Genomic DNA, 26,043 nt, shown 5'->3' on the forward strand with positions numbered 1-26,043 from the left:
TTACATTACTGGATTTATAACTGGGGAAAGTGAGACCTTTTTATTTATGTCTGACCTATGGCAGAGCATTCCAAGCTCATATTGGTCTGATCAGCCACAGTTGGACATGGTAACTTGACTCTAACATAGTGACATGAGAACGAAGGAGAGCCACCAACCAACCAACTCAATTAGAACTGGGGAAGACAAGCAGGAGATGTAAGGTCCCTGAGGGTAGGGACCTTCTCACTTTACTATTTCTTTCCCTTGGAACACTTCCTGGAACATAACAGGCAATTAATAAGTTCATAATTGATTGATAAATTAACATAGTATATAAAGTACTTAGGAACTGCCAAGAGACTTTTTCGAGACACTCCATCTCTTGGCTCTGGCCACTCTCTGGCTGTCCCCCATTCCTGGAAGGTTCTCATTCATTCACTCCAACTACTCTCCCGGGATGTAGTGGATGACCTTAGCATCTTCAATCACTGACCAAGTTCTAAGCATCCACAGTAAATGTTTCATAAATGCTGTTGATGGAGAATGACTGTGCCTTTTGAGCAGCTAATCATTGGCCAGCTTGCATACTGAGAACAATGAATTTCTCCTGCTCAATCTGAACAAACTCATCCTTTATTGGAATAATCCTCTTTTTTGCCTGCTTCACATTTTGTTGATCTGACTCTCTTCTGACCCACTGATAAAAATCAGCATTTCCCTTTCTGCAGTGAGGACTCACCCTATTTCTAATAGGTTTCTCAGAAACCTGCCAAATGCAATTCAGTCAGCGCTTTATCTTCCTAAGGATGCTGGTCCTTCTTCTAGTGGAGCAAAGGGTAATTTCAATTTTCTAACTTGGAAAAAGCTTTTCTAGCTGGCTGATAGTGTGGGGGAAGTCCTAGAAAAACAGGGGACTTCGAGATCACCAACCTCATCTCCTTGTTTTATAGATAAGGATACTGAAAATGGGCTGCTTTTGCTAGCCTACTTCCAAATTGCATGAGTGCGTGCGCACACACATACACACACACACACACACACACACACACACACACACAGAAATAGGGTTGCTTTGGCCATGTTAGAACTGAAGGTATTGTGTTTTTGTTTTTGTTTTTTTCTGTAAATATACCACTAAGCTGCAAGATTTGATCAGGTAGCATGGCAAGGGGTTTGGGGGCGGGGAGGGAAAGGAGGGGGAAGACAGAGAGAGAGAGAGAGGAGAGAGAGAGAGAGAGAGAGAGGAGAGAGAGAGAGGAGAGAGAGAGAGAGAAGAAAGGAGGAGGGAAGGAAGGAGGGAGGGAAAGAGAGAAGGAGGAAAGGAGGGAAGGAGGGGGAAGGGAAGGGGAGGAAGAGGGGGAGAGATGAGAGGAAGACTTTGGGTCTAAAGGGTATGATAGCTGTCTTCAAATGCCAGGTAGAAGAGGGATTACATTTAGGAACACAAATTTAGAGTTGAAAGAAAATTTAGAGACTCTCACTTGACAGAGAAATTTAGCAAGAAATTCCCCCCAACCAGTGGCAGAACCCCAAATACTAAGACTCTATTTTAAGAAGCCAGCATTAGACAGTGGATAGAATATCAGCCTTAGAATTAGGAGGATCTGAGTTCAAATCCAACCTTAGACCAGTTATATTATCAGGGCAAGTCACTTAACCCTATTTGCTTCAATTTCCTTATCTACAAAATGAGCTGGAAAAGGAAATGGCAAACCACTTCAACTTCTTTGCCAATAAACCCCAAACGGGATCTTGAAGAGCCCTACATAAGTAAAAAATAACTGAACAGGAGCAGCATCTAGACAGAATGGTTTCTTAATCCCTGCATCTTTATTGACACATTTCAGTGTTTCTCGGTTTTACATCCAGATATTCTAGCTTGTCTTGTGATGAAAGTACATCAGAGATTCTCAACTTTGTTTTCTTATAAAACAGTACTCAGGTAATTTGTACTGTGCTCTCCCAGGGCTTTGCACAGCTACCCTTAGCCCTTTAGCTCATGCTGTGCACATCAACACATACATGCATTCATATACACACACGTGCACACACATATCTACATCAGGCTAAGACAGGGAAGAGAAAGCAAGCACAAAGAAGGGCTAGACAAACAGATTTGGGGACGTAGGATAGAGAGAGAATACATTTAGTAAGTGCTTACTATGTTTGAGGAACTTCACAGAATTAGCAAATTGGTACTAATGATCAGGGATAACATCTGACTTTTTTTTCTCTGTCATATTTTTTACACCCTACTGGGTATCAGTGCCTACAGTCCCACAGTCATCAAAGAAATTATTAATTCTAACTCTATAAGACAGGCTGATTTGGAACTGTGCCCAAAGAGCCATCAAACTGTGCATACCCAGCAGTGTTACTACTGGTCTTATATCCCAAAGAGATCTTAAAGGAAGGAAAGGGACCCACATACACAAAAATGTTTGTGGCAGCCCTGTTTGTAGTGGCCAGAAACTGGAAAATGAATGGATGCCCATCAACTGGAGAATGGCTGAATAAATTGTGGTATGTGAATGTTATGGAATATTATTGTTCTGTAAGGAATGACCAGCAGGAAGAATACAGAGAGGACTGGCGAGACTTACATGAACTGATGCTAAGTGAAATGAGCAGAACCAGGAGATCATTGTACACGGAAACAGCAAGATTCTATGATGATCAAATCTGATGGACATGGCTGTTTTCAACAGTAAGATGATTCAGACCAGTTCCAATGATCTTGTGATGAAGAGAGCCATCTATACCCAGAGAAAGGACTGTGGGAACTGAGTGTGGATCACAACATAGCATTTTCACTCTTTTTGTTTGCTTGCATTTTATTTTTTCTCATTTTTTTTCTTTTTGATTTGTGCAGCAAGATAATTGTATAAATATGTATGCATACATTAGATTTAACATATGTTTTTTACCATATTTAACATATATTGGATTACTTGCCATGTAGGGGAAGGGGTGGGAGGGAGGAAAAATTGGAACACAAGGTTTTGCAAGGATTAATGTTGAAAAATTATCCATGCATATGTTTTGAAAATAAAAAGCTTTAATAAAAAGAAAAAGAAAACTGCAAAAAAAAAAGTTAAAATAAACAATGCTGGGAAGGGGGAAGAAGCAGAAATGCTTGGATCTTATGAATAAATACTTGTGTATTTGTGTGCACAAGTACTTTCACTACCCACAAATTTGGAATGAATCATGAGCATCAGACTAGGAAAATCAAGAAAGTCAGGAAAAGTTGCCTTTTCTCCATCTTCCAGGAGTATGCCCAGGAACCTTGGAATGATGAGGGTGCCAAAAGTGAGATGACATCATCTGGGAAACATGGGTGGATAAGTTCTTTTACCTGCAGTTCAATGAAGCATGTTTTAATTTTATGCTCTAAGAAGCTTTCAGAATGTTCTGATTAGAGCGATAAACAACTATATCCTACCCTTCCCTTTCCCCTGCCCAGGGAGTAGCCTGGCATTTTGATTAGGAGGGAGAGGGAAGCTGTAAAAGTAGGCAGCAGGAAAGAGGCAGGAATATGCTGGTAAATCTTTTCTTTCCTGAGAGAAAAATGTAATCAAAATATACTTTCAAATTTAATCAGCATTTCTAACATTTTTTTCTCTCGCTTTCTTAAGGCTGGACAATCAACAAAACAATAAATCAAGCAGCTGCTAATGTCTAAAGTGGAAATACACAATGAAAATCCGATAATTGGTTATGTAAACCAGTTCTAGAACTGGCCATTGACCAATGCTTCCTGTTCTGTCTGCTGTTGCTGGGATTGGCCAGTGACCTGGAACTGACAAACAGAAGGATACTTGGTGAGGCTCAAAACAGCCACTCTCTGCTCCGAATTTTCTCGAGTCTAAGAGGGGAAAACTCTTCTGTCGCCCATAGCATGATAGGGGGGAACAGATTTTGTACTTCATTATCCCTATTGCTTGAAATAATATTTAAATCATTGTTGTCTCTTGTGTGTCTGTCTTATGTCCCCAATAAAATAGCTGGAATTAGAATCATAGAATGATAGACCTAGAAGAGACCTCAGGGACTAACCTTAATCTCATTCCCTTAATTTGTTTTATTATTTAATGTTTTATTAGTCCACTGATGATCCAGAGAACTCCTGATTTACTGGATTGGCACAGCCACCCAATCATTAGAGACAATTTGAAATTCCCAGATGCCTTTTGTTTTTAGCTTGAAATAATTTCCCAATATTCATTGCCCATATCTTCCCCAATCCCCAACCTTGTCCTCTGCCTGGCAACAACAACAAAAATTAAGCAAAACCAACTATTATAATGACCATCCGAAAATATATGCAATGTTTTGCTTCTAATCCTTTCACTTTATTACTTAAAAAACTTTTTCGCCATCTCTTCTTTGAGACCCATATAGTTCATTACAATTGACCAATTGACCAATAATGCACTTGCCAGTTTAGTTCTTTTTGCACTTTTATTTATTCCAGTATTCCAGTCACTGGGCAAATTGTTTTCCTAGTTTTGTTCTCTTAAGTCTGCATAAGTTCATATGAGCCTTTGGATGCTTCTCATTTCATTATAGTGAATTTTTCTTGCAGTCCAATAATACTCTAGTACATTCATCTACCATAGTTTGTTCTGCCATTCCTCAGTAGACAAGTACACATTTCCAATCTTTTTGTTACTGTATAAATTTTTGAAGAATTGGAAGGAAAATGAGTGCCCACTGCTTGGAGACTGGATGAACAGTTGTAGTATATGAACATAACAGAATATTATTGTACTATAAAAAAGTATGAATATGGGGGCAGCTAGTTGGTGCAGTGGCTAGAGTACCAGTCCTGAAGTCAGGAGAACCTGAGTTCAAATCTGACCTCAGACACTTAACATTTTCTAGCTGTGTGACCCTGGACAAGTCACTTAACCCCAATTGCCCCAGCAAAAAAAGAAAGAAAGAAAGAAAAACAGAAAGTATGAATATTGAAGAATTCAGAAAAAAATTTGGGATGATTTTATGAAATGATGTGCATAGCAGCAAAATAATTAGAACCAGAAGAATAATATGTTTTCAGAGAGGATCAATGTGTTCATTTGATTTGCTTCGCTCATCTTATTTGATGGGATGAAGAGTTCTTTTGGAGGAGAGAAAAAAAGGAACATTTGGTCCGACAGTAATGTCAAAAAAAATATTAAAACAAAACAAAGGGATCTTTTTTCTGTCTTTGACTTCCTTGGGGTCCAACAGCACAATGTCCTCATTTTATGTATGGAAAAACTAAGATAGAATGACTTCCCAAGCTAGATGATGACAGGACCCGTGTCCCCAATATTCCAATAATATTCTTTGTCAGGGCAGAAACATTGCTTTCATTTTGTAGGAATGCTCCCATGAGATCCGTATAGCATGAGGCACACAGTGTATCAACGAACCAAATATACTTTACTTCTGGGATGATTGTTTACCTTATTAAAGAGAAACAAACTTTCATTCCTCAGGTAGGATACTATTCATCTCAACACGTGTTCATACATCACAATTGTTCATCCAGTCCCCATTTATTAAGCACCTATTATGCACCAGTCATTGTGTTAATTAATGGGAGTTACAAAGACAAAAGTGAACAAATTCCTCTCAAACATCTTATAGGGAGGAATAACCTAACCAAACTTACAAACACTCAAAAATATGGTTGACCATCATCCATGACAACCTCTGGTCATTCTCTCATCTTTGTATTCTGTATTGGTACATTATTCCCATGAGCCTCTGTATCCTTTTTATACATGTCTCTGTCATTGAATTATAGACCTATAAAAGATCTAAGCTAAGCTCCATGACTGAGATATAGACATCCTCTAAAATATCCCAGATAAGTGGTTATCCAGTCTCTTGGGCATTTCCAATGACTGGGGAATTTTCTATCAAAACAAAGGGCTGGCCAGTGAAAGCATAATCTTAGAAGAACATGTGTCAGGGACAAAATGTTGTGGGTGATGAAGGTAGGTACCAAAAATTGGGGTTCAGTCACGTGAAGAATTAACAATGGCCATTCTCTTTGGCAAAGATAGACTTATTTAGGGAAGAGGTTACTGACAAAATGAAGGGATACAGTAGACATTGAGAATGGTAAATATGAAATAGAGTGGGAGAGCATATGAAATGGAGAGCTCCTCAGTGGAACACACAATTACTCAGTGAAAAGGTAGCACTCCATGAGGTTGGAGCATGCCCTTAGCTGGCAGGCTAAATCCTGCAAGGGGACTCAGCACTCTAAAAGAATTAGTTAGCTGTAAGGAGGAGAAGAGAGGTTGGGAAGCATAGTGGAGTTAGGAGAGATACCCCATGGATGGAGAAAGGGAAGGGGAAAGATACTATGAGGAAGAGTGCTGTGAGACTTACCCAAAGAAAGGCAGTGACCATGGAATAGCCCATAAGAAGATTTTATAGGGAAAACTTAACCTCAAGGACATGACTAGGATTTCTCTTTTCCATATATATCCCTTGACTACATAGGTAGCCTACTAATGGCTGGGAATCTATGAGGAGAAATGCCTGTGTGTGTGTGTATGAAGGAATTTTCCTTATTATTTGACATGCTATTCTGTTCCAATTAAATGTTTCTTTAATTGAATGAATGAATCAATGTGTCCCCTCATCTAGTAAAAGACAGACATTGGTGGAAGGCATGGTTTTTTAAAATTGTTCCTTCATTGTTTGTTCTGCATTTTTGAAAAGAATCTTGACGACAGGAAGATAATGTCATGACCTGCAAGTGAATTGGATTTAAGTGAGAGTAGTCTGTGTTCAAAGTCACCAGTCTCATTCTCTTTTCCAGAGCTATCTGGGTCCAGTGGCAAGATATAGAACAGACCAACTAGAAATGGCCCTCAATGATTTCTAATAGATGCTATGGGAACCCAGGGATAACTTTTAGAGATCAATATATGAACTATATATGAAGGTTTTCTTGGAATCTGCTAAGAGAATACTCTAACATTGAAGAAATTCATTGATTTTTGTCTTTTATATTTTTCCTAAACTATTTTTGCACAGTAGGATTTTCTGATAGATTTTTTAAGAGATCAGTTAATTTAAAAATATTACGCTATTGCATGTCAAGGTGATGTTAAAATTTTGTTGTTTATTGTTGAATTGACGTTATGAAATTATTGATGATATGGCATAACTATGGATACTTTAGTTGTTAGAGAACAGGTACTTTGTGGTGGGAATTAGTTCTCACTGATTATTGTTTTTGAGGGAAATGACTATGATAATGACAGAATTTTGTGCATACACTAAGCCAGGGCTTCTTAAACTTTTTCCACTCACAACCCTTTTTTACCCAAGAAATTTTTACTTGATCCCAGATATATAGGTGTATAAAATAGGCATACAAACCAAACATTTCCTGATAATAAGTCATAATTTTGCAAACCTACATTCAGTTACATAAACCCACCTGGAGTTGCAACCTGCTATTTAAGAAGCTTTGCTCTAAACCATGCTATAGACAATTTAGGAGAATGTAAAGTAAAGAACATTCTCCTACCTAAGGTAGACCAGGTTGGGGGGGAAAGTAGCAGTTGCTACTTTAACAATTAACTTTCCAAAGTATTAATACCTTCCTTCATTCCCAAGACAATAATTGTTATTTGTTAACTAGTTATATAGATCACTCAACTGTTGACCAGGAAATAATTAAAAGCTTATTTTTTTAATTTTAATAGTGTTTTATTTTTCCAATTGCATATAAAGATAATATTCAACATTCTTTTTTTTATTTTGAAAGTACTATATTGGTCAAACTACATATGCTAAGTAAACTTGATTTTAAATAAAAACATGTATCGCATTTTAATCTGTAATTCACTCAATCTGCAGGAATAGAAACAAACTATCTCCAACAATCTGTGACTTGGTACACCCCCCCAAGAGCAAATGATCCTAGAGGAGTAATTCTGCAGGTCAATTGCTCTCCTCAGACCCTCCAGCCTGCAATTATGAAGATGGATCTTTATGTCTAAATGGTGTAGAATCTTCAAAAGAACACTGTAATTCCCAAATACAGGTTAGTCTGCTCTTTTCTTTCTATTAATTTCTGTCCCCACTAGATAAAGTGTATCTGCAGCATCTGTGCAAGATAATGGAAGGGTAATGGAAGGATTGATTCAATGGACTGATCTTCTAACTACTCTCTCAGCATCTGGGTCCCAGATTTGTATTCAAAGGATTATTGAATAAAAATTTCCACTCTATTTGTTGCTTATTGATTAAAACACACACACACACACACACACACACACACACACACACACACACACACACTTGATTCAGAGCAAAACAGACTCAAGGGTCCTTCTCTAGAGGTCTCTCTTTGGGAACTTTCCAAGAAATTCTTCAGATGATTTTTACTCCAGATCATTGACTGCTCTCAGATCTAGCTCTGCCAGAAATTGAGGCAGTTTCCCAGGGAGCTGAGGCTATATCCAAGCCCAAAGTAAGATCTTACTAACATGCTCATTATATGCTAAGATCCTTGAACGGTGCAATCATGCCTTGGGCTACAACCACAATAATAATTTGTTCAACAATTTTCTTTGATTGCCACTATCAAGCCAGCTGTAAAGCAAGTAGAGAATCTTCACAAAAGATAATCCCCAGTGTCATGGAGGATGTACTGTCCAGATTTCAAATAAAAAAGGGATTTGGTCCTCTGGGTGTTTCTGTATATAGATGACAGTGGGCTAATTTCAAGTTCTAGGATACTATAGGGCAGTCCAAAAAACTGAACACCCTAGTAATCCACACAGGAAAAACCAAAGGGATGAAAAACGGCTGTTGCTCAGACATTATAACACAAATTAGGTCTGTATTTTATGAAGCCTACTATTTCTTTTGGGTCTATTACCTGATTTCCCTCGGCTCTCACCCATAATCTAATAAGGAGGCCTACCTCACCTTTAAAGTTCCTTCCAAATGTTCATTAACTCTTAAATTGTTAGTCTCTTAAAGAAACATTTGAGACAGCCCAAAGGGCTAAACTGTAACTCTGGGTTTCCCAACTCTAACACAAAGGGCAGGAGGGCAGTCTTTGAAAGGTTCCAAGCTCCTGGTTTTCCTGCCCACAAACAATCTTTATGGTCCCGGTGTGATCTGAATCTCCCAAAGCTGCTAGCCCACACTTGTAGGCTGTAGCCAATCATCTGCCCCACCTCATTCCAGCCTCGAGGTCTGGGTGTCGAGGGTCTGGGAAGTTGTGACAGGGGGTGTAACCACTGGAACGCAGCCCCAGCAAATAGCAGCACCACGTCGGGGGCGGGCCAACGACGTGAGCAAATGCTCCCTTTCATTCCGCCAATCAGGACTGCCCGCAGGGCGGAGCTGAGGTCTACCTGGGTGCAGGTAAGGAGGTCTCCCTCCTCTTGGCAGTGGAAAGCCTGGAGTTCGAGATATGGTTCGGAACCAGGCGGCCCTAGGGGAAGAAATGGCTGGGGCCGCGCTCCCGATGGAACCGCTCCAGAATCAAGTCCAAGAGCCGGAGAAGCTGGGTTCCCCGGAGCAGCAGGTCGCCGGGGAACAGCGGCCGGAGCCCCCGGAGAAGCCCGTTGGGGACCCCCAGGGGCCAAAGGAACCGGCAGCTGTGGCGAGCCTAGCTCGAACCCGGGATCCCTCGGGCGAGAAGACGCTGTCCCTGCGCCCTACCTTCCTCCGGGTGCCCCAGCCGAGCTTGGGTTACGGCTCTTTCCGCTGTCGGGGATCTGCGAGCTCTGAGCAGCTTCAGGGCCGCGGGGATCGGGAGGGGGCCCTGGCCCTGGTCCCGGTCTCGGCCCCGGCAGAAGCGCAACCCCGGGAGGGCGAGACGTCCACTGTGGGCGCCGCACGAGAGCCGGGCGAGGTGGGGTCGGGGGCCTGGGCGCCCGTGGAACTGCAGGTAGACGTGCGAGTGAAACCCGTGGGTGCGGCGGTTTCGGGGCTCTCTCCCTCTCCGGTGCCCGCCACCCGCTTTTTCTCGGTATCCGTGCCTGACTCTCCCGCCTTCTCGCGCCATTCCTCCTTCTCTCGCTCCGGGGTGCCCCGGACCCCTTCCCCTGGGAGCACGTGGGGGGGAAGTCCGCACCCCCTTGCCGGCTGGGCCGATCGGTATCGGGAGCAGGAGGGGCGGGCAAGCCCGGGACCCGTGCGGTCCGGGGAATCTCCGTCGGGACTTCCCCGATGTAGGTGCCGGGAGCTGGGGCTGGAGGACAAGGAATGGGAGAAGCTACTGCCGGGATGCGGGGCCGACGGAGACCAGCTACACCAAGTGATCGCACGCATAGGTAAGAGAGCGTATCCTGCTTTCTCCCCCCTTTCTCCCCCCCCCCCCCCTTTCTCGGGGAGCCCAAGTAGCCCTCACTTCCTGGCTGGGTTGGGGAGGGAAAAGCCCCCACGTCCCATCAGATGGACATGCCTGCCTTTCCCAGCGTGGGAGAAGGGAGAAGAGGGAGGTATCCACCCAGAGAGAGGGAAATCCAGCCTTTGCCGGCCGCTGGACTCAGCTGGCCTGTTATGCAGGGGAATTAACTCTGAAAATGCTGGAGAACACTCCCCCCTGAATGCCAGCCCCTGCATCTTTTCTTTCAGCTCCCTACCTCAGCCATGTGACGTTTTCTGTTTTTATGAACATTGGTATTTGGGCATAAATTAATTCGGTCAATACATGTTATAATAGGTCTGACTCTTCTAAAAGAAAAATAAAAACTAAACTGTAATCGTGGATTTTCATTGGACTTTTTAGAGGCATCTTCCCCAATGCACTTATTCCCTCTAGATCCAGGAAGGGAACTCTCATCTCTGCTTTGCACCAAGTCTTGCTTATCTGCCAGGGTCCTAACCAGTAAGGGAATGCCGGGCTTCCATTCTAGGGCTGAAGTTACTGACCCATGCTACCCTCTTCTAAGCCAGTCTGATTTCTCTTTGGGCTCATTCCTTTTGCATATGCACCTGCTAAATGAACTCTCTACTCTACATGGAATGTTCCTTTTCTAATAATTTGTGGGAGACTTGGGGAGAAGGGAAGTGAGTAATAAATAGGAATGCTGGAAATCAGAGTAGATCTAGGATGCTCAGTCCTTGAAGTTCTCAGTAAGCAAGATGGGGAATTGAATCCTTTCTGGAAGGAGAGGTAGAGCTGAGTCTGTTCCTGCACCTCCAGTCCATCCTTAACACAGTATTTTATACACAACTGTCATTTAATAGCATTTCTTGAATGAATGAATGAATGAATGTAGGATTATTGATCCATCTTGCAGGGGAGGGGTATTGCTGGTAATCAATCTGGGCTAAAGCTCCCTCTTGGTCTACCCAACAGTGTATGTTTCTGTCATAACAAGAAAGAAGAGGGACCCAGGATGTATGTCTCAGAGGCTTCATAGAAAGAAAAGCCCAAGTCCAAAACTTTTCTCTAATTTAAGATTAGCTGTGTAGGTAAACTCATTTAACCTCTTAGGCATGTTCCAAAGCAACTCTTTAAGAGGGGTGTGTTAACTTTTCCAGCTGATGAAATAGTAAGTTTAGATTTTTTTTTTTCAAGAGAGGTACTGAGGTATAGAACAGCTCAGTTACAACTCAAAATCACATAATTCTATAATCCTTTAGTGTCCCAGTCCCCATGCCCTTCTCAATTCCTGGCTTAAGTCTTTCCTTCCGTATTGCTGTGTATTAGAATAGGCTGTAATTAAGACCGGCCTCCTTTTCTCCCTCCTGCTCTTCTAAAATAAAGTTCCAGGCAGGGAAGAGATAAATAGGGAAGGTTCTTGAACTAATCTTTTGCTTGGACTTCTGCAGTACTCCCAATTGTTCTCTGGGACTGATTTCTCTCCTTTTCAGTCTATCTTCCATACAGCTGAAGAGATTTTCATGAAGTGCAGATCTTACCATAACAATTCTTTACTTAACAAATTTCAGTGGTTCCTATTTCTTCTACCACCAAGTCTAAGCTCTTCTGCTTAGCTTTGAAAGCTATTTACTCTGTGGCTGCATCTACTTTGCTTTTATTAGTCTTCTCATAGTCTACATTCAACCAAATTGGCCCTCTTGCTGTTCTTTATATACAATACTCCATCTCTTCTCTTCCCATGAGTGGCTATCCCTCAAGTCTGGAAAGTACCACCTCACTTCTCATTCTTAGAATCCCTACTTTTCATCAGAGCTTCCTTAAATCTTTTACGCAAGGCCTTCCCTAATTCCCCTGACCTGTTTTGCTCCTCCACGCCAAATTATTCAGTCTTTTTCAGTTGTCTTTGACTTTTTTGTGATCCCCATTGGGGATTTTCTTAGCAGAGATATTAAAGTAGTTTGCCCTTTCCCTCTCCAGTTCATTTTACAGAAGAGGAAACTGAGGTAAATGTGCTCAGGGTCACAATCAGCTAGTACCTGTCTGAAGTCATATTTAAACTCAGAAAGATGAGTTTCCCTGACTTCAGCCCTAGCACTCTCTCTACCTAAGCAACTCTACAACAAAATTACCTTGAATATATATAGAATATATGTAGATGCCTATATTTTCTCCCCCCTCTCCAATAAAATGTAAGTTCTTTTAGCTTTAGGGTATTGTTTAACTTTTCTCTTTGTATACCTAGTGCTTAACATCGTGCCTGGCACATAATAGGCATTTAATAAATGCTTTTGGTTTATTGATTGGAGAGCCAAGAGTGTGGTAGAATGAGCAGAGAATTAATAGGCATTTCCTAAATAAGAGTATACAGGTAAAAGACCTAACCTGAAAAGGATGAAGGGTAGATGGTTTTGAGCAGGACCAGATTTGTTTTACTGACAAATCATTTATTATATACACTGCAATTTGCCAGGGCCTGAAAAGGAGCCAAAAGTTGATCCTGCCTTCCAGAAACATACAATCTATTTGGGAGTGAAAGGGACAAAAATGTACCTAGGAATTATTAAGTCACAATGGGGAGCCTTTTTTTTCCCCCTGCCAAAAGCCATTCTCAAGCCATATAAAATTATTAATTTATAGAACTCAAGCAGTGGGAAGTTGTTCTACCTAGCTTTCAGCTCATCTTCCTCTGCTGGTTGATTATGCAAATGATTTCGAAGGCCTCATACAACCTATGAGCTGTATGACCTGGAGGTTCCCTGTATTAAGTAATAGTGCAAAGGGATGTGCTGTGTCAAAATGAGAAAGACGACACAAGGGGAGAGAGAGAGAGAGAGAGAGAGAGTATGTGTGTGTGAGAGAGAGAGAGACAGAGAGACAACAGAGACAGAGAGAGGGGGGAAGAAAAAGAAGAAGGGACACAATTCACACGGAGAGAGAGATCTACAAATGGCAGTGGGGTTAATGGGAGTAGTCAACAGGATCAAGTATAGTTGGAAGGAGAAAAAAGGCAATTAATTGTATTTGACCAAAAGAGTTTATCATCAAGAAAATAGTTTCAGCAGATTCACAGAAGAGGAGATTACAGGAGTTTAAGGGTGGGGATAAATAATAAGAAAGCAAGTAGGGAGTATAGCTCATACTTTGAGAAACTTACCAGTGAAAGGAAAGAAAGAAAAGAGGCTAAAACCTGAGACATCAGGGTGCAAGATTATTCCCTCCATGTGGCTCTGTAAGAATGTGAAAATTACAGAATTTTAGAGCTGACAGTGACCTAAGTCCTCTAGTCCAACAGTTCTTAATCTTTTTTTGTCATGAATCCCGATGGCAGTCCGGTAAAAAAAAACTCCTCAGAATAATACTTTTAAATGCATAAAATAAAAGATTACAAAGGAAACCACTTGTATTTAAATGCAGTTATTAAAATATATTTTAAAACCAGGTCAAGGACCCCAGACTGAGTTTCCACAAGTCTAATCCAACCTCCTTACTTTACGGATGAAGAAACCAAAGCTCCAAAGTTTCATCAGCTAGTACATTGCATGGGTAACAAAATGATCCATTGAGGATTCAGGTTTAGGTAGCCCTCATACTCCAAGTCCACTATGCTCTGCTGCTTCTCATATGGAACTCAGCCAAAACAAATGAATGAGTCATCACCTCTATGTTGAATCATCACATTAACCTGCTTCATGCCCTCTGAACAATGAATGATGATCTAGCCTTACAGGCTGACTAGTGTTAGTGCAGCCCCGAGACCCCACTGGGGTGTCATCTTTGGTCTCACTTTGTGGTTGTTGCCCCCATTCAGCACAACACCAATCCCACACGTATCTGCCCATTTACCCATTGAGAGCTGGTTAGCAACCAGGCTTCTCTCCTACTTTGGCCTCCTGACAATTAGCTAATGGTATCAAGAATGTGCTCATGGGAGAAAGCTTCTACTATTTGAGTTCTTCCAGGCTCACTGACTAATTTTTAGATTATGAATGTACATTATACAATGGGCTTCCAAAGACCATAATTATTAATCTTAATTTCTTAAAATATGATTCTAGGCTCTTTTTTTTTTTGATCATGATTTTCAGGTAGTCTAATAATTCTTAAGTTCTCTCTCCTGGACCTATTTTTCAGATCAATTGTTTTTCCAATGAGATATTTTACATATCTATTTTTTCATTCTTTTGACTTTGTTATATTGTTTCTTGATGTCTCATAGGAGTTATTAACTTCTACCTGCCTAATTCCAATTTTTAAGGAATTATATTCTTCAGTGACTTTATACCTCCTTTTCCATTTGACTAATTCTATTTTTAAGGTGTTATTTTTCTCAGTATTTTTGTGTGTGCCTTATTTATAAAGCTGCTGAGTATTTTCTTTTTTCTTTTTTTTTTGCATCATTCTCATTTCTTTCCCCAATTTTACCTCTACCTTTCTTATTTGATTTTTAATTGATTTTTATATTTTCAAAAGAAATCATATTTTTTCTTATTATTTAGAAACAATTTTAACTTAAATTTTTTTAAAAATATTGAAGTTCCAAATACTCTTCTTCCCTTCCTGGGAAGGCAAGACATTTGATATAGGTCACACATATGCAATCACATAAAACATTTTTATATTAGTTATATTGTGAAAGAAAATAGATCAACCCTTCCCTCCCCTCCAAAAAACTATTCTTCAATCTGCATTCAGATTTCATTGGTTCTTTTTTCTGGAAGTAGATAGAATTTTTCATCATAAGTCCTTTAGAACTGTCTGGTATCATTGAGAACAGCTGAGCCATTTATAATTGATTATAGTGATATTGCTGTCACTATGTACAATGTTTTCCTGGTTCTGGTCACTTCACTTTTATCAGCTCTTAGAAATCTTTCTAGAGTTTTCTGAATTTCTTCTGCTCATCATTTTTTATAGCACAATAGTATTCCAACATAATCATATACTACACCTTGTTCAGTCAATCTCCAATTAATAGGTATCCCCTCAGTTTTCAATTCTTTGCCACCACAAAAAGAGTATGTGGTGTGTGTGTGTGTGTGTGTGTGTGTGTGTGTGTGTGTGTACACACACACACACATTTTATTTCCTTTTTCTTCTATTTCTTTGGGATACAGACTCTGGGTCAAAGGATATGCATAGTTTTATAGCCTTGACATTGACCTTTTGTTTTTCCAGATGAATTTTTTTTTTTTGGTGGGGGGGAGTTTCTAACTTATCCCCATTACTGATAAATCTCGCTAATGGTTTCAGATACTATTGTGACTCCATGGTATTTGAATTGTTTCTTTCTGGCTACTTGTAATGTTTCCTCCTTAATTGGAGCTTTGGAATTTGGCTTTTATAATCCTAGAATTCTTCATTTTGGTTTCAGGAGGTGATCAGTGGACTCTTTCAATTTCTATTTAACCCTCTGGTTCTAAGATATTAGAGAAGTTTTCTTTGATAATGTCCTAAAATATGATTCTAAGCTCTTTTTTTTTTTTTTTTTTTTGATCATGACTTTCAGGTAGTCTAATAATTCTTAAGTTCTCTCTCCTGGACCTATTTTTCAGATCAATTGTTTTTCCAATGAGATATTTTACATATCTATTTTTTCATTCTTTTGACTTTGTTATATTGTTTCTTGATGTCTCATAGGAGTTAACTTCTACCTGCCTAATTCCAATTTTTAAGGAATTATATTCTTCAGTGACTTTATGCCTCCTTTTCCATTTGACTAATTCTATTTTTAAAGTGTTATTTTTCTCAGTATTTTTGTGTGTGCCTTCTTTTCTTTTCTTTTCTTTTTTGCGACATTCTCATTTCTTTCCTCAATTTTACCTTTACCTTTCTTATTTGATTTTTTAAATCCTTTTTAAACTCTGCCAGGAATTCTTTTTTTTGAGCTTGTGACCAATTTACCTTTTTTTTTCTTTGAAGCTTTACATGTAGCTGTTTTGATTTCTTTGTCTTCTGTTGGGTTTATTTCTTGAGCTTCTCTATCATCATAGCAACTTTCCATGATCAGGTTCTTTTGTTGTTTGCTAATTATTCCAGCCTGTTTCTTAATTTATAACTTTGTATTAAACTTGAGCTCTTCCTTCATGGTGGAGGAGACCCCTGTCCCAAGCTTTAGTCCTAGCTCTGGGAGTCTGTAGGTTTTGGGTTTTTCAAGGTAGTATGATCTAAGGAGAGGTGTGCTCCCTGCTTTCCTGGCCTGTGCTCTGGTATGTGAATGATCACAAGCCCTCTTTTTCTGCCCAAGAACTGTGACCGGGGTCCATAGGCACCTGTGGTAGCAAGTACTAGTGAGTGAGGGCTCCTCTTAGCTCTGGGACTGTGACCTGGAACCACATAGGGCAGCCCAGTGCCAGCAAAGGTCCCTGTCATTTCCAACTGACCAATTGGAAGGAACCTTGTCAGAAGGTGACCTTACTGTCTGTGGGACAGAAGTAGCCACTACCACCTCCAAGACCTGCTGCTAGCTCCCCAATACTTCCCACACTGCTCTGTATGCACTGGGGTCTAAGTCCAACAAGCACCTCACTGAGATAGACTTTTCCCACTGACTTCCTCTGTTATCCTGGACTGGAAAATTGTTTTGTTTTGTTAGTTCTGGTGCTCCAGAATTTTATTTGAAGAATTATTTTAAATTGTTTTGAGAAGGATCTGAGTGAGCTCAGGCAAGCTCCTGCCTCTTAATCAGCTAGCTCTGCCTCAATTACATCAAGTTGTAAAAATGGGCATAGGGACTTGATTTATGATTGTCTTGTTATAGGGAACTCACAGGAGAAGATATTCCCTTTTATCAAAGCAGTTTGACTTCTACTGTCATTCAGAATTTTAGAGAGTTGGTCAGAGCATTGAGAAATGAGATGAGTGGCCTAGAGTCACTTCGTCCTCAAAAGGAACTTGACCCCAGGTCTTCCTGGCTTTAAAACAAGAATAAATTTTAAATATAATTTTAAAAATAAATCAATAAAATCCAATACAATTAAGGTTAGTGTAAAATCTTTTATCACTCAAAGAAAAAATATAGTTCAAAGGAAACATATCCTAAGATTAGTACTTTGTCCCTTAAAAGGTTATCTAGAATTTTTAAGAATTATAATATGGCTTTTGCAGCAATATTGAATTCAAGATACATTCATGCCTTCTATCCTGAGATCTAAGATATTTGATAATGAGAATGAGACAGCCTATAATCTAGATTCAAGAGATCTTAGTTCAAAGCCTACCTCTGATACTCACTCCCTGTGTAATCCTGAACAAGTCAGTTCTTTTTCTTGGACCTGTTTCCTCAACTATTATATGAGGGATTTGTATGAGGCAGTCCCCAAAGTCTCTTCCAGCTTTAGGTCAATGTTGACTATAAATAAATGGAGATACTAAGAACACTTGTGTTTCTTAAAACCTTAGGTGAGAATGAAAATATTTATTTCTTAAAATTCTGGAAAGCTCTCTACTTTATAAAATGTAATTTTTTTAGAAACCCAAAGTGCTTTTCCCTCTCTCTCCTATATGGGAAATATTAATGAGCAAGATGGATCTTTGTGCCCTAGAGTCTGGCAAATATTCCAGTTTATTTCCACAACCATCACTGCCCAGGTGGTGCTTTGGGGCAAGAGGAAGTTGGCATTATTATGTACTTTTAAAATGAAATTACAGAGGTGTGGAAGAGATGTTTTTTCTTTGATCTTATATTTTGGTTTTAGAAAAGCAATTGCATTCAAAAATATTCATTTATCTGGGTAGGTGATGCATTCCAGGCTAATAGTTATGAAAAACTAAAAATAGATATGAATAACATTTCAGAGACCTTCCAAGGTGACTGTAAAGCATTGCTTATCATAATTATTTCTTTTGTCTAAAGATTCTGTTTGTTTGGGGTGCAGGCTCATGAGAGCTATAGTAATGGGTTAAAAATAATCTTGCAAGAAGTTATCATATAACTAGAGAGTAATTCTAACTGGACAAGATTATATTTGCAAAAACATTTCTCTAATCAATCAATAAATATCTATTAATCTCCCATCTGCCAGGCACAGTGATAAGTTCTAGACATATAAAAAGAGGCAAAAAACAGTCCCTAGAGGAGTTTACAATCAAATACTGGAGACAACATGAAAACAAATATATACAAACTATATACACACAGAATAGATAGAAAAAGAATTAAAAGGGGTTGAGAAAGGCTTCCTATAAAAGATGGCATTATTCTTGGGGCTTAAAGGAAGTAACTCAGTAGGAGTGACTGAGCATCACGTTCAAGGCATGGGGGAAAGCCATAGAAAATATTAGGAACCAAGAGATGGAATCTTGTTTATAAATTGATCTCTGGAAGAGATGTTAGAAACAATCTATCTCAACTCCTCTGTTTTATAGAGGAAGAAAACTGAAGCTTAGAAAGGGGAAATGATTTTAGGAAAACAGTTTTCAAAGTGTTCAAAGGATCAGTAGGAACCAATCCATGGACTAAAATTTGATTGGGAAATCCCTAAGTTGTATAAGAGTAAAACTCAGAAGACCCCCAAAAATAACTCCAATGAAGAGGAAAATAGAAAGATTTGTTTTATTTTTCTAATTGTTTTGGGGGGCATTTTTAATTTTAACCTTTTGTTTTTTTTACATGTTGACTTCCAAAATCTCTCATTCTTTTCTAGTCCTCTCACACCCATTTAGAATGCAAGAAATATGTTGTCAGTTATTCATGTGAAATCATAGAAAATCATTTTTTCATATTGGCTATGTTGCCAAAAAAAAGCAAGAAAATGAAAGGATTATCTTCAATCTACATTTATACTCCACCAGCTTTTTCTCTGAAGATAGATAGCATTTTTCATTGTAAGTCCTTTGGGAAAATCTTGGATCATTGCATTCTTCAGAACAGCTCAGTCTTTTATATGTGAGTATCCTACAATATTGCTTTTACTGTGTTCTATTCACTAAAAGGAAGACTTCTAAATAAACTTTTGAGGACAGAAAAGGCGCTCACCAACTGATTTAAATTATTTTAAAAGATGTGTACAGATGTAAGCAAGAAAAAAATAACATCAGAATCACAGCACAACCTGAAAGAATAAGGTCAGAAATGCTAATGAATTGATGACAAGAAGAAAGAAAAAGGTTTTTTCTTGGCAGTATTGGAGAAAAGAGGATCAAAGAAGGAAGAGATGCTTCCTTTACCCATCTATCACAGAGTGATTGGGAAGATGAGAGATGACTACCTAAAGAAAACTGAGTTGCTTAGTTCATATTTTGCTTCTATTTTCTCTGCCAAGGAGAATAATCTTCCACCTGGAACGGACCAAACAAAAAATGGTGAAAGGAAATTGATACTCAAGCTAAGGAAAGAGATTATAAGAGTACCTAGCTGCCTCTGAGTAGTTCAAATCACCTGACCCAGATAATTTATAGTTATTCCTTCTTCGTTGTGACTTTTCCTATCATGATTTTGATATATCACCAGCTGGAATATCAAATTAAATGGGAATTTTAGGGGAATTTTGCAGAAGTCGTAGATGACACATAATGTCTGTAGATAACACGGAAAAGGAATGTCTCAGTTTCCTCATCTGTAAAAAGAGTGTAAAGAAAGACTGTTGTGAAGACCCAATGAGATATTTGTGAAGTGCACAATATTTAGCACAGTGCCTGGCACATTGTAGGTGCTATTTCCTTTTCCTCTCCTTGACTGTGAGAACCCTGAAACTGAAGGGGAGACCCCAAAACTCTCTCTGAAACTCCTTCAAGGAGAAAGTCTCCTTGAACTCTTGCCTCTGTAAAAGACCCACCCGAGATAAGCAGGATAAGTAGCTTCATTCTGTCATCCTGAGAGACTGGCACCACCCCATTGATAACACTATTGATTACGCTCTCTGTTGAATTGAAAATTATTCTAAGACTCCTTAGTCAATTGAAAAATTCTCTATTCAAATCGAAGATTCTGGTCTGATTTCAACTGTCCCTAGCCCTAGGTCAGGGTCTGTCCATAAAACTAAGTACCATCAACAAACCTCTTCACAAAAAAAAAAATCCTGAATTAGGGATTTTTGTCCACTAAGAGAATTATTTTCTGAGTGAAAAAAAGAAATAAATTTTGCTATTTTTTGCCATACATACTCAGGTCCCTGAGTCACGTGGAATTGCCTCTGTCTCTCTGTCTCTCTTTCTTTTCCTCTTTCTCTGAGCCCAACTTCATACCTCATCATCTCACTCTCTGATTTCCTCTTTGCTGCTACATTTTCAGGACTATGGTATGTTTCCATCTGGCTTGGAACTGAAAGCTTCCATATGTATTGTCTCCCCTATTAGAACTTGAACTCCTCAAGAGCTGATTCTATTTTGCTTTTCTATTCATCATCGCAGTGTTTAGCACATAGTTCTTTCTTTGCACATAACAAATGATTAATAAATGCTTTTTCATTCATTCATAAGTACTTTGCAATTTCTGTGAGTTCATGACTTGTCCAAGGTCACATACCTAGCAAATAGTTAAGAGGGAAGAATCAAATCCAAGCCTTTTGTCTTCTTTTCAATATACTGCTTTTTTTTTTTTTTTTTCTGTGTCCTAGCAAAGGGAAAAAATATACAAGGACAGAAAATCTACTCAAGAGCAAAATTTAGATGTAAATGAGTTAACCCATTTATTTATTCCTTAAGTGGATCCATCACTATTTTCTGGGGGAGAAGGGAGAGAGGATCCTAACCAGGCCCCAAGGAAAAGAAAATTTTCTTAAAAAAAAAAAAAACTAATCCAACTGAGCTAACAGAAAAATGAAGACTCAGTGGTTTTTTTGGAAAGGTTTAAAATTCTTATTGTGTATCACTTTGAAATGAGGCCACGGGGGCATCTCTAAAGAATAAAAAATGGTTCTTGTATGTATCAAAGGGACTTTCAGACTTAGGCAATAAATTGATATCTAAGTTTCAAAAACAAAATTTCAAGGCTAAAAACTGTTCCTTCCTACTCATACAAAACCTTTAGAATTCCACAGGAAAACAAATTATAAAGCTCAAAATACAAAACAGAAATAGCTGCTTCTCTGAACCTCAATGTTGGACACCTTCTTTAGTTTCTCTTGACATCTCCTGCTGGTTATACCTTGTTATCACCATGTGATGAGCCTGTCTTCTTTGTGGATCGCACATTTCTTTGATAGCAGTCTTTATCCTGGCTTTTCTTTGGAGTTCCTTTTTTGTTATATGATGTAGAATGTTCAGGCCCATCCTCCTCCTCCACCACACTTCTCCATTCACTATTATTCTCTTAAGTGGCTTACCCAACTGTAGCCACTCAATATTGATATATCAGGAACCCACAACAAAACCCACTGAATTTCTTTATCTCTCTCAGCCATTTCTCTCCATATTTTATTTCTCCTGCCTGTTTCTTTTATCCCCTCCCCTGTTCTTTCTCTCCCTTCTCTTCTTCCTCCCTAACTCCCCACTCTTTCTCTCTGGATGGCTTTGTCTGCTGCCAGTTTACTCCACATCTCTCTCTTGAAATCCTTCCTCCTTCTCCCAGTTACTTATCTCCCCTTACCTCCAGGCCTTCCTCTTTTTCCTCCTTCAGTGATTTCATCTGTTATAATAAACTCTGTGGGAAAACTCTTTACTTTGATACAGATCAGCAATTCTTTGTAGTTACTGCATTTGACAGCTGCCTGGAACATTTAAAAGTTGTTGTTGTTGTTCTGTCATTTTTCACTCAGTTTCAACCCCTTGTGACTCCATTTGGGGTTTTCTTGGCAAAGATACTGGAGGGTTTGCCACTTCCTTCTTCGGTTTATTTTACAGAGGCGTAAATGAGAAAAACGGGGGTTAAGCGACTTGTTCAGGGTCACACAGCTAGTTAAATGTCTGAAGCCAGATTTGAACTTGGGAAGGTGAATCTTTTGTGAGAGGATTATTGACTTTCATTAGCGAGGGGAGGTCAGAAGCAACTTTTGGATCTTTCTGCCTTGAAGGTGGGTACCTGGATGTTTGGGAACCAGCTCTAGCCCAACCCATAGAAATCTGTTGCTAACTTTTCAGTGTGAGCATTTATAACTCGGCATTTGGCAAAGGCTACAGATCTGAGCTAGGTTTATTATTTTCTTGATTGCCCAGATACAAGAAAGTGTTAACAATGCAGGTTAAATGTAAGAGTGTACGTGGACGTATCTTTTTTCCTTCCAGAGAGCCTGGTTGGTAAATATTTACCAGCATATCCCCTTATTCCTTTATAAATAGTGTTTGAGGTCAAGAGGAGTGCAAGAAGGCTCAAGGAATGAAGTCATTGTTGCCAGACTGGAGACTTGGTGTCTATAGGCTAATAATAGTAATTATAATAACTGGAATGTATGTGGCCGTATAACTTTGCCATCTGCAACCAGTAGCACAATGGATGGAGCCAGAGTTGGGAAGATCTGTATTCAAATCCTATCTTAGGCACTTATTAACGGGGTCTCTGGACAAGTCACTTAATCCCATTTGCCTTAGTTTCCTCATCTGTAAAATGAGCCGGAGAAGGAAATGGCAAAGCACTCCAGTGTTTTTGCCAAGAAAACTCCAAATGGAATCATGAAGAACTATGAAATGACTGAACAACCAAAAATTAGAATTTTAAAAAAAAACTCAGATAGTTCTTCATTGATTCTTTCCTCTTGCCTCACTCCTGTGGGTCACTGGACCTCTACCCATTCTGAAATCAATACAGGATAACCCAGGATTAGGTGCTGTGCTATTCCCATCTTCCCCACAAACAATTCTGCTTTCTCCTGGTTTTTGCCTATTCTGCCTGTGTCTCTCTACCTTCTAGGCCTGCCAACGTACATGAAATCCTTGCGCTGGGCTCTGGCTGTCCTGGCAGTGCTGCTGGCGGTGGCTGTGATCACCATCGTGGCCCTGGCTTCTCGAGTAGGTAATGCATCTCCTTTACATTTCCCCCTCCATCCCTTCAGCGACGTCCACTTCCCTTCTCCCCCTGCCTCCATCCCTTCATTCTCCCCTTCCTGAGTCCTCCCCCACCAATCCCTGCAGCCCAAGCCCAACTGTCCCCTTCCTCCCATCACTCCAGACCGGAATTCCCTCTTTATTCTTCCAGGTTTTTCCCAATGTCCAAGCTGGTTATACTGTCCCTGTGTCCACAGGAACAAAGTGCCGACCTTGTCCAGAAGGCTGGATATGGTCAGAAGAACACTGTTACTATCATTCGTTGGAGGTTCAAAGCTGGGAAGACAGCAAAGCTTTCTGCTCAGCCCAACAAGCGTCTCTCCCAGTATTGAGCCAAACACAGGTGAGAGGGAGATAAAATATAAATATATATATATATATAATGTAAAATATAAGTATATAAAATAACATATATTTTAAAATAAAACTATAAAACCAGGACTGATCTGGAGGCAGCCCCTCTGTCTGCAGCCTTACAAAATTGACCAGGTTTATGGGTAGAGGTAGATCCCCACTCTTGCTGAGATTACAATCGAGGTGAGAAAATAGATCTCACAGCAAATGGGGAAAAAATAATGGTGAACTTCTACCCATATGATAGACCTAACTTTTGCTTTAATTACTCCCAGTTGTCAGGCAAGTACTAAAAACTAACATGGATGATGATAATAATAATCACTAACATTTGTTTAATACTATGTTTCAGACACTGTTAATTGCTTTGAATTATTATCTCATTTGATCCTTATAACAACCATAGGAAGTAGTGGCTATTATTATCCCCATTTTACAGATGAGGAAACTGGGGCAAACAGATTAGTTGACTTGATTGGGATGACATAGTAAATTTCTGAGGCACATTTGAACTCGGAGCTTCCAGACTCTAGACCCACATCTCTATCCAATTACTCAGAACTGGTCGTAAGGCATCTCTTTTAATGTCATTTCTGCTGATAAAATCATATCCATTTTTAATGGATATTGTTTGACAGTACAAAGGGCTCAAAGTTATGGTTGGAACTTTCTTTTCCTGATCTTCAGTAGCTGTGTGTACTTTAATTTGCCTGGCACACATTGCTGAATTTGAATTCAGATCTTCCTGACTTCAGCCCCTGTGTTCTCTATCTGCTGCACTATCTGATGCCTGTGATTATGAAAATGCCAGCTGATGTGATGGAAGTATCTTAAAAAGTGCACGAATGGTACTCTTCCGAATAGATGGGATACCTTTATCCCTCTGGTACAGTAAGGTAGAACTTTTTCTCCATTTTCAATGGAGAAAAGAGTCTCAAAATTCATGCATCCAAAACACTAGTGGAAATTTTATCTTTTTTTTTAATCAAGAAGGCTGTGCTGTGTATCTCTATTCTCTACACTTCAATAGGGATTCATTTGAAAGTACATTATGCTTTTATTTCTCTGAATTTTGGTAAACACCATCACAGTTGCATTTTTACAACTGTGGACAGTCTGAATAAAGCAAACTGCTTCTTCAGTTGTTGAGGAAGGTGGACGCTAGCACCTGAAGAAGCAAACTTTCTGTGCACTTTTAAAGTCCCTTGAGATGAAATTCTAGGCAGGGATCCAGGCAAGGGAGTTTCTATTTCTTGGAGAATTTGAATCACACTTATGTTAAGTGCATTACTATAGAAAGATAGAGTATTGGAAGGGACTGTAATGCCGGAGAAACTGAGGCAGGAGAGAGATTAGAGAGTTTTAATATTTTATTAATGGAAGAGTAAGATTGACTGGACAAGACTCTCGTCTGGAATTATCCAGTGCTGAATGGGAGAATCTCAAACCTTTAAGTACTTTTTGGAGACAAAGAAGAGGAAAAGGAGGGAAAGTTTCTATCAGAATGGGGAGGCCATAAATCCTAAAAAAAATCCAGAGACAGGATATCTGAATACAAAGAAGTAAAGATATCAGTGGGGTATCTTGGAATATTTTAGAGGGATATTGTAAATTCTTGAGGACACAAAAGAGTCAGGAGGTCTACTCTCTTGTTTATCTTTCTAATTTATAACCTTAGAGTAAACAATCCTCAGTTTTATTGGGTCAGAGGGGGATTTACAACTAAAGAGAAGGAAACTGCCAAGGGAAACTCATACAGGGAAACTGAGTCAGGACAGTTAAAGAGAACTGTGGCATAACAGGACCTAGTCTGACTTCTTGTCTCCTGCAGGGATCTCTATCATCTACACCTTTACACCATCTATACCTCTACCATCCCTCCCAAACTACATCTTACAAGCAGCCCCATCCCATTTTTAGGTAGCTTTAATTCTTAGAAAGCTTTTCTATTGAGCTCTGAAATCTGCCTCCTGGTGATTTCCATCCACTAATCCTAATTTTAATATTTGACATTTACTTCTTCTTGTACCAGAGCTTTTAATTTTTTTTTTTTAACACAAGTCCTGGACCCTGTAGGGAAACTTACGAAACTTTTCTAAAAAAATGTTTGAATCGTATAAAATCAAATACACAGGATTTTAGAGGAAACCAATTATATTGAAGTATGTTTATCAAAATATATTTTTTAAAATTCATAGACTCTAAGCTAAGAACCCCCTACATCTTGTGTGATAGTTCTTCAAAGGATGGACAATAGCTTTTGTGTCTCCTTTTAGTCTTTTGTTCTCCAGACTAAACATTCTTTTAACCCAAAATCCCAAAACAAAACAAAAACATTCCTTCAACCTTTCCTCATAGGACCTACTTTCAGGACACTATCCCCACCCATCCTGCTTGTCCTCCTGTACATATATATTCAGTAC

At 39.4% G+C, this 26,043-nt stretch overlaps 1 protein-coding gene across 5 annotated transcripts in view; it reads left to right on the forward strand.

Moving 5' to 3' along the window:
* Positions 1 to 8,286: 8,286 nt before the first annotated feature.
* Positions 8,287 to 26,043, forward strand: part of KLRG2 (killer cell lectin like receptor G2) — a 33,763-nt gene continuing 16,006 nt past the window's right edge. For 2 of the 5 annotated variants that reach the window (XR_007954236.1, XM_052000796.1), the window contains exons 1-3: positions 8,293 to 10,292; positions 23,133 to 23,234; positions 23,464 to 23,609. Coding sequence is in view for 3 of the 5 variants with exons in the window: in XM_052000796.1 (XP_051856756.1) it covers positions 9,428 to 10,292; positions 23,133 to 23,234; positions 23,464 to 23,609 (1,113 nt within the window). In the remaining 2 variants the exon portion in view is untranslated. Of the gene's footprint in view, positions 10,293 to 23,132; positions 23,235 to 23,417; positions 23,610 to 26,043 lie in introns of all 5 variants that reach the window. The other 3 variants (XR_007954237.1, XM_052000797.1, XM_052000798.1) reach the window with 3 other exon arrangements.

Source organism: Antechinus flavipes, chromosome 5, assembly GCF_016432865.1.
Source record: "Antechinus flavipes isolate AdamAnt ecotype Samford, QLD, Australia chromosome 5, AdamAnt_v2, whole genome shotgun sequence".
NCBI lineage: Eukaryota > Metazoa > Chordata > Mammalia > Dasyuromorphia > Dasyuridae > Antechinus > Antechinus flavipes.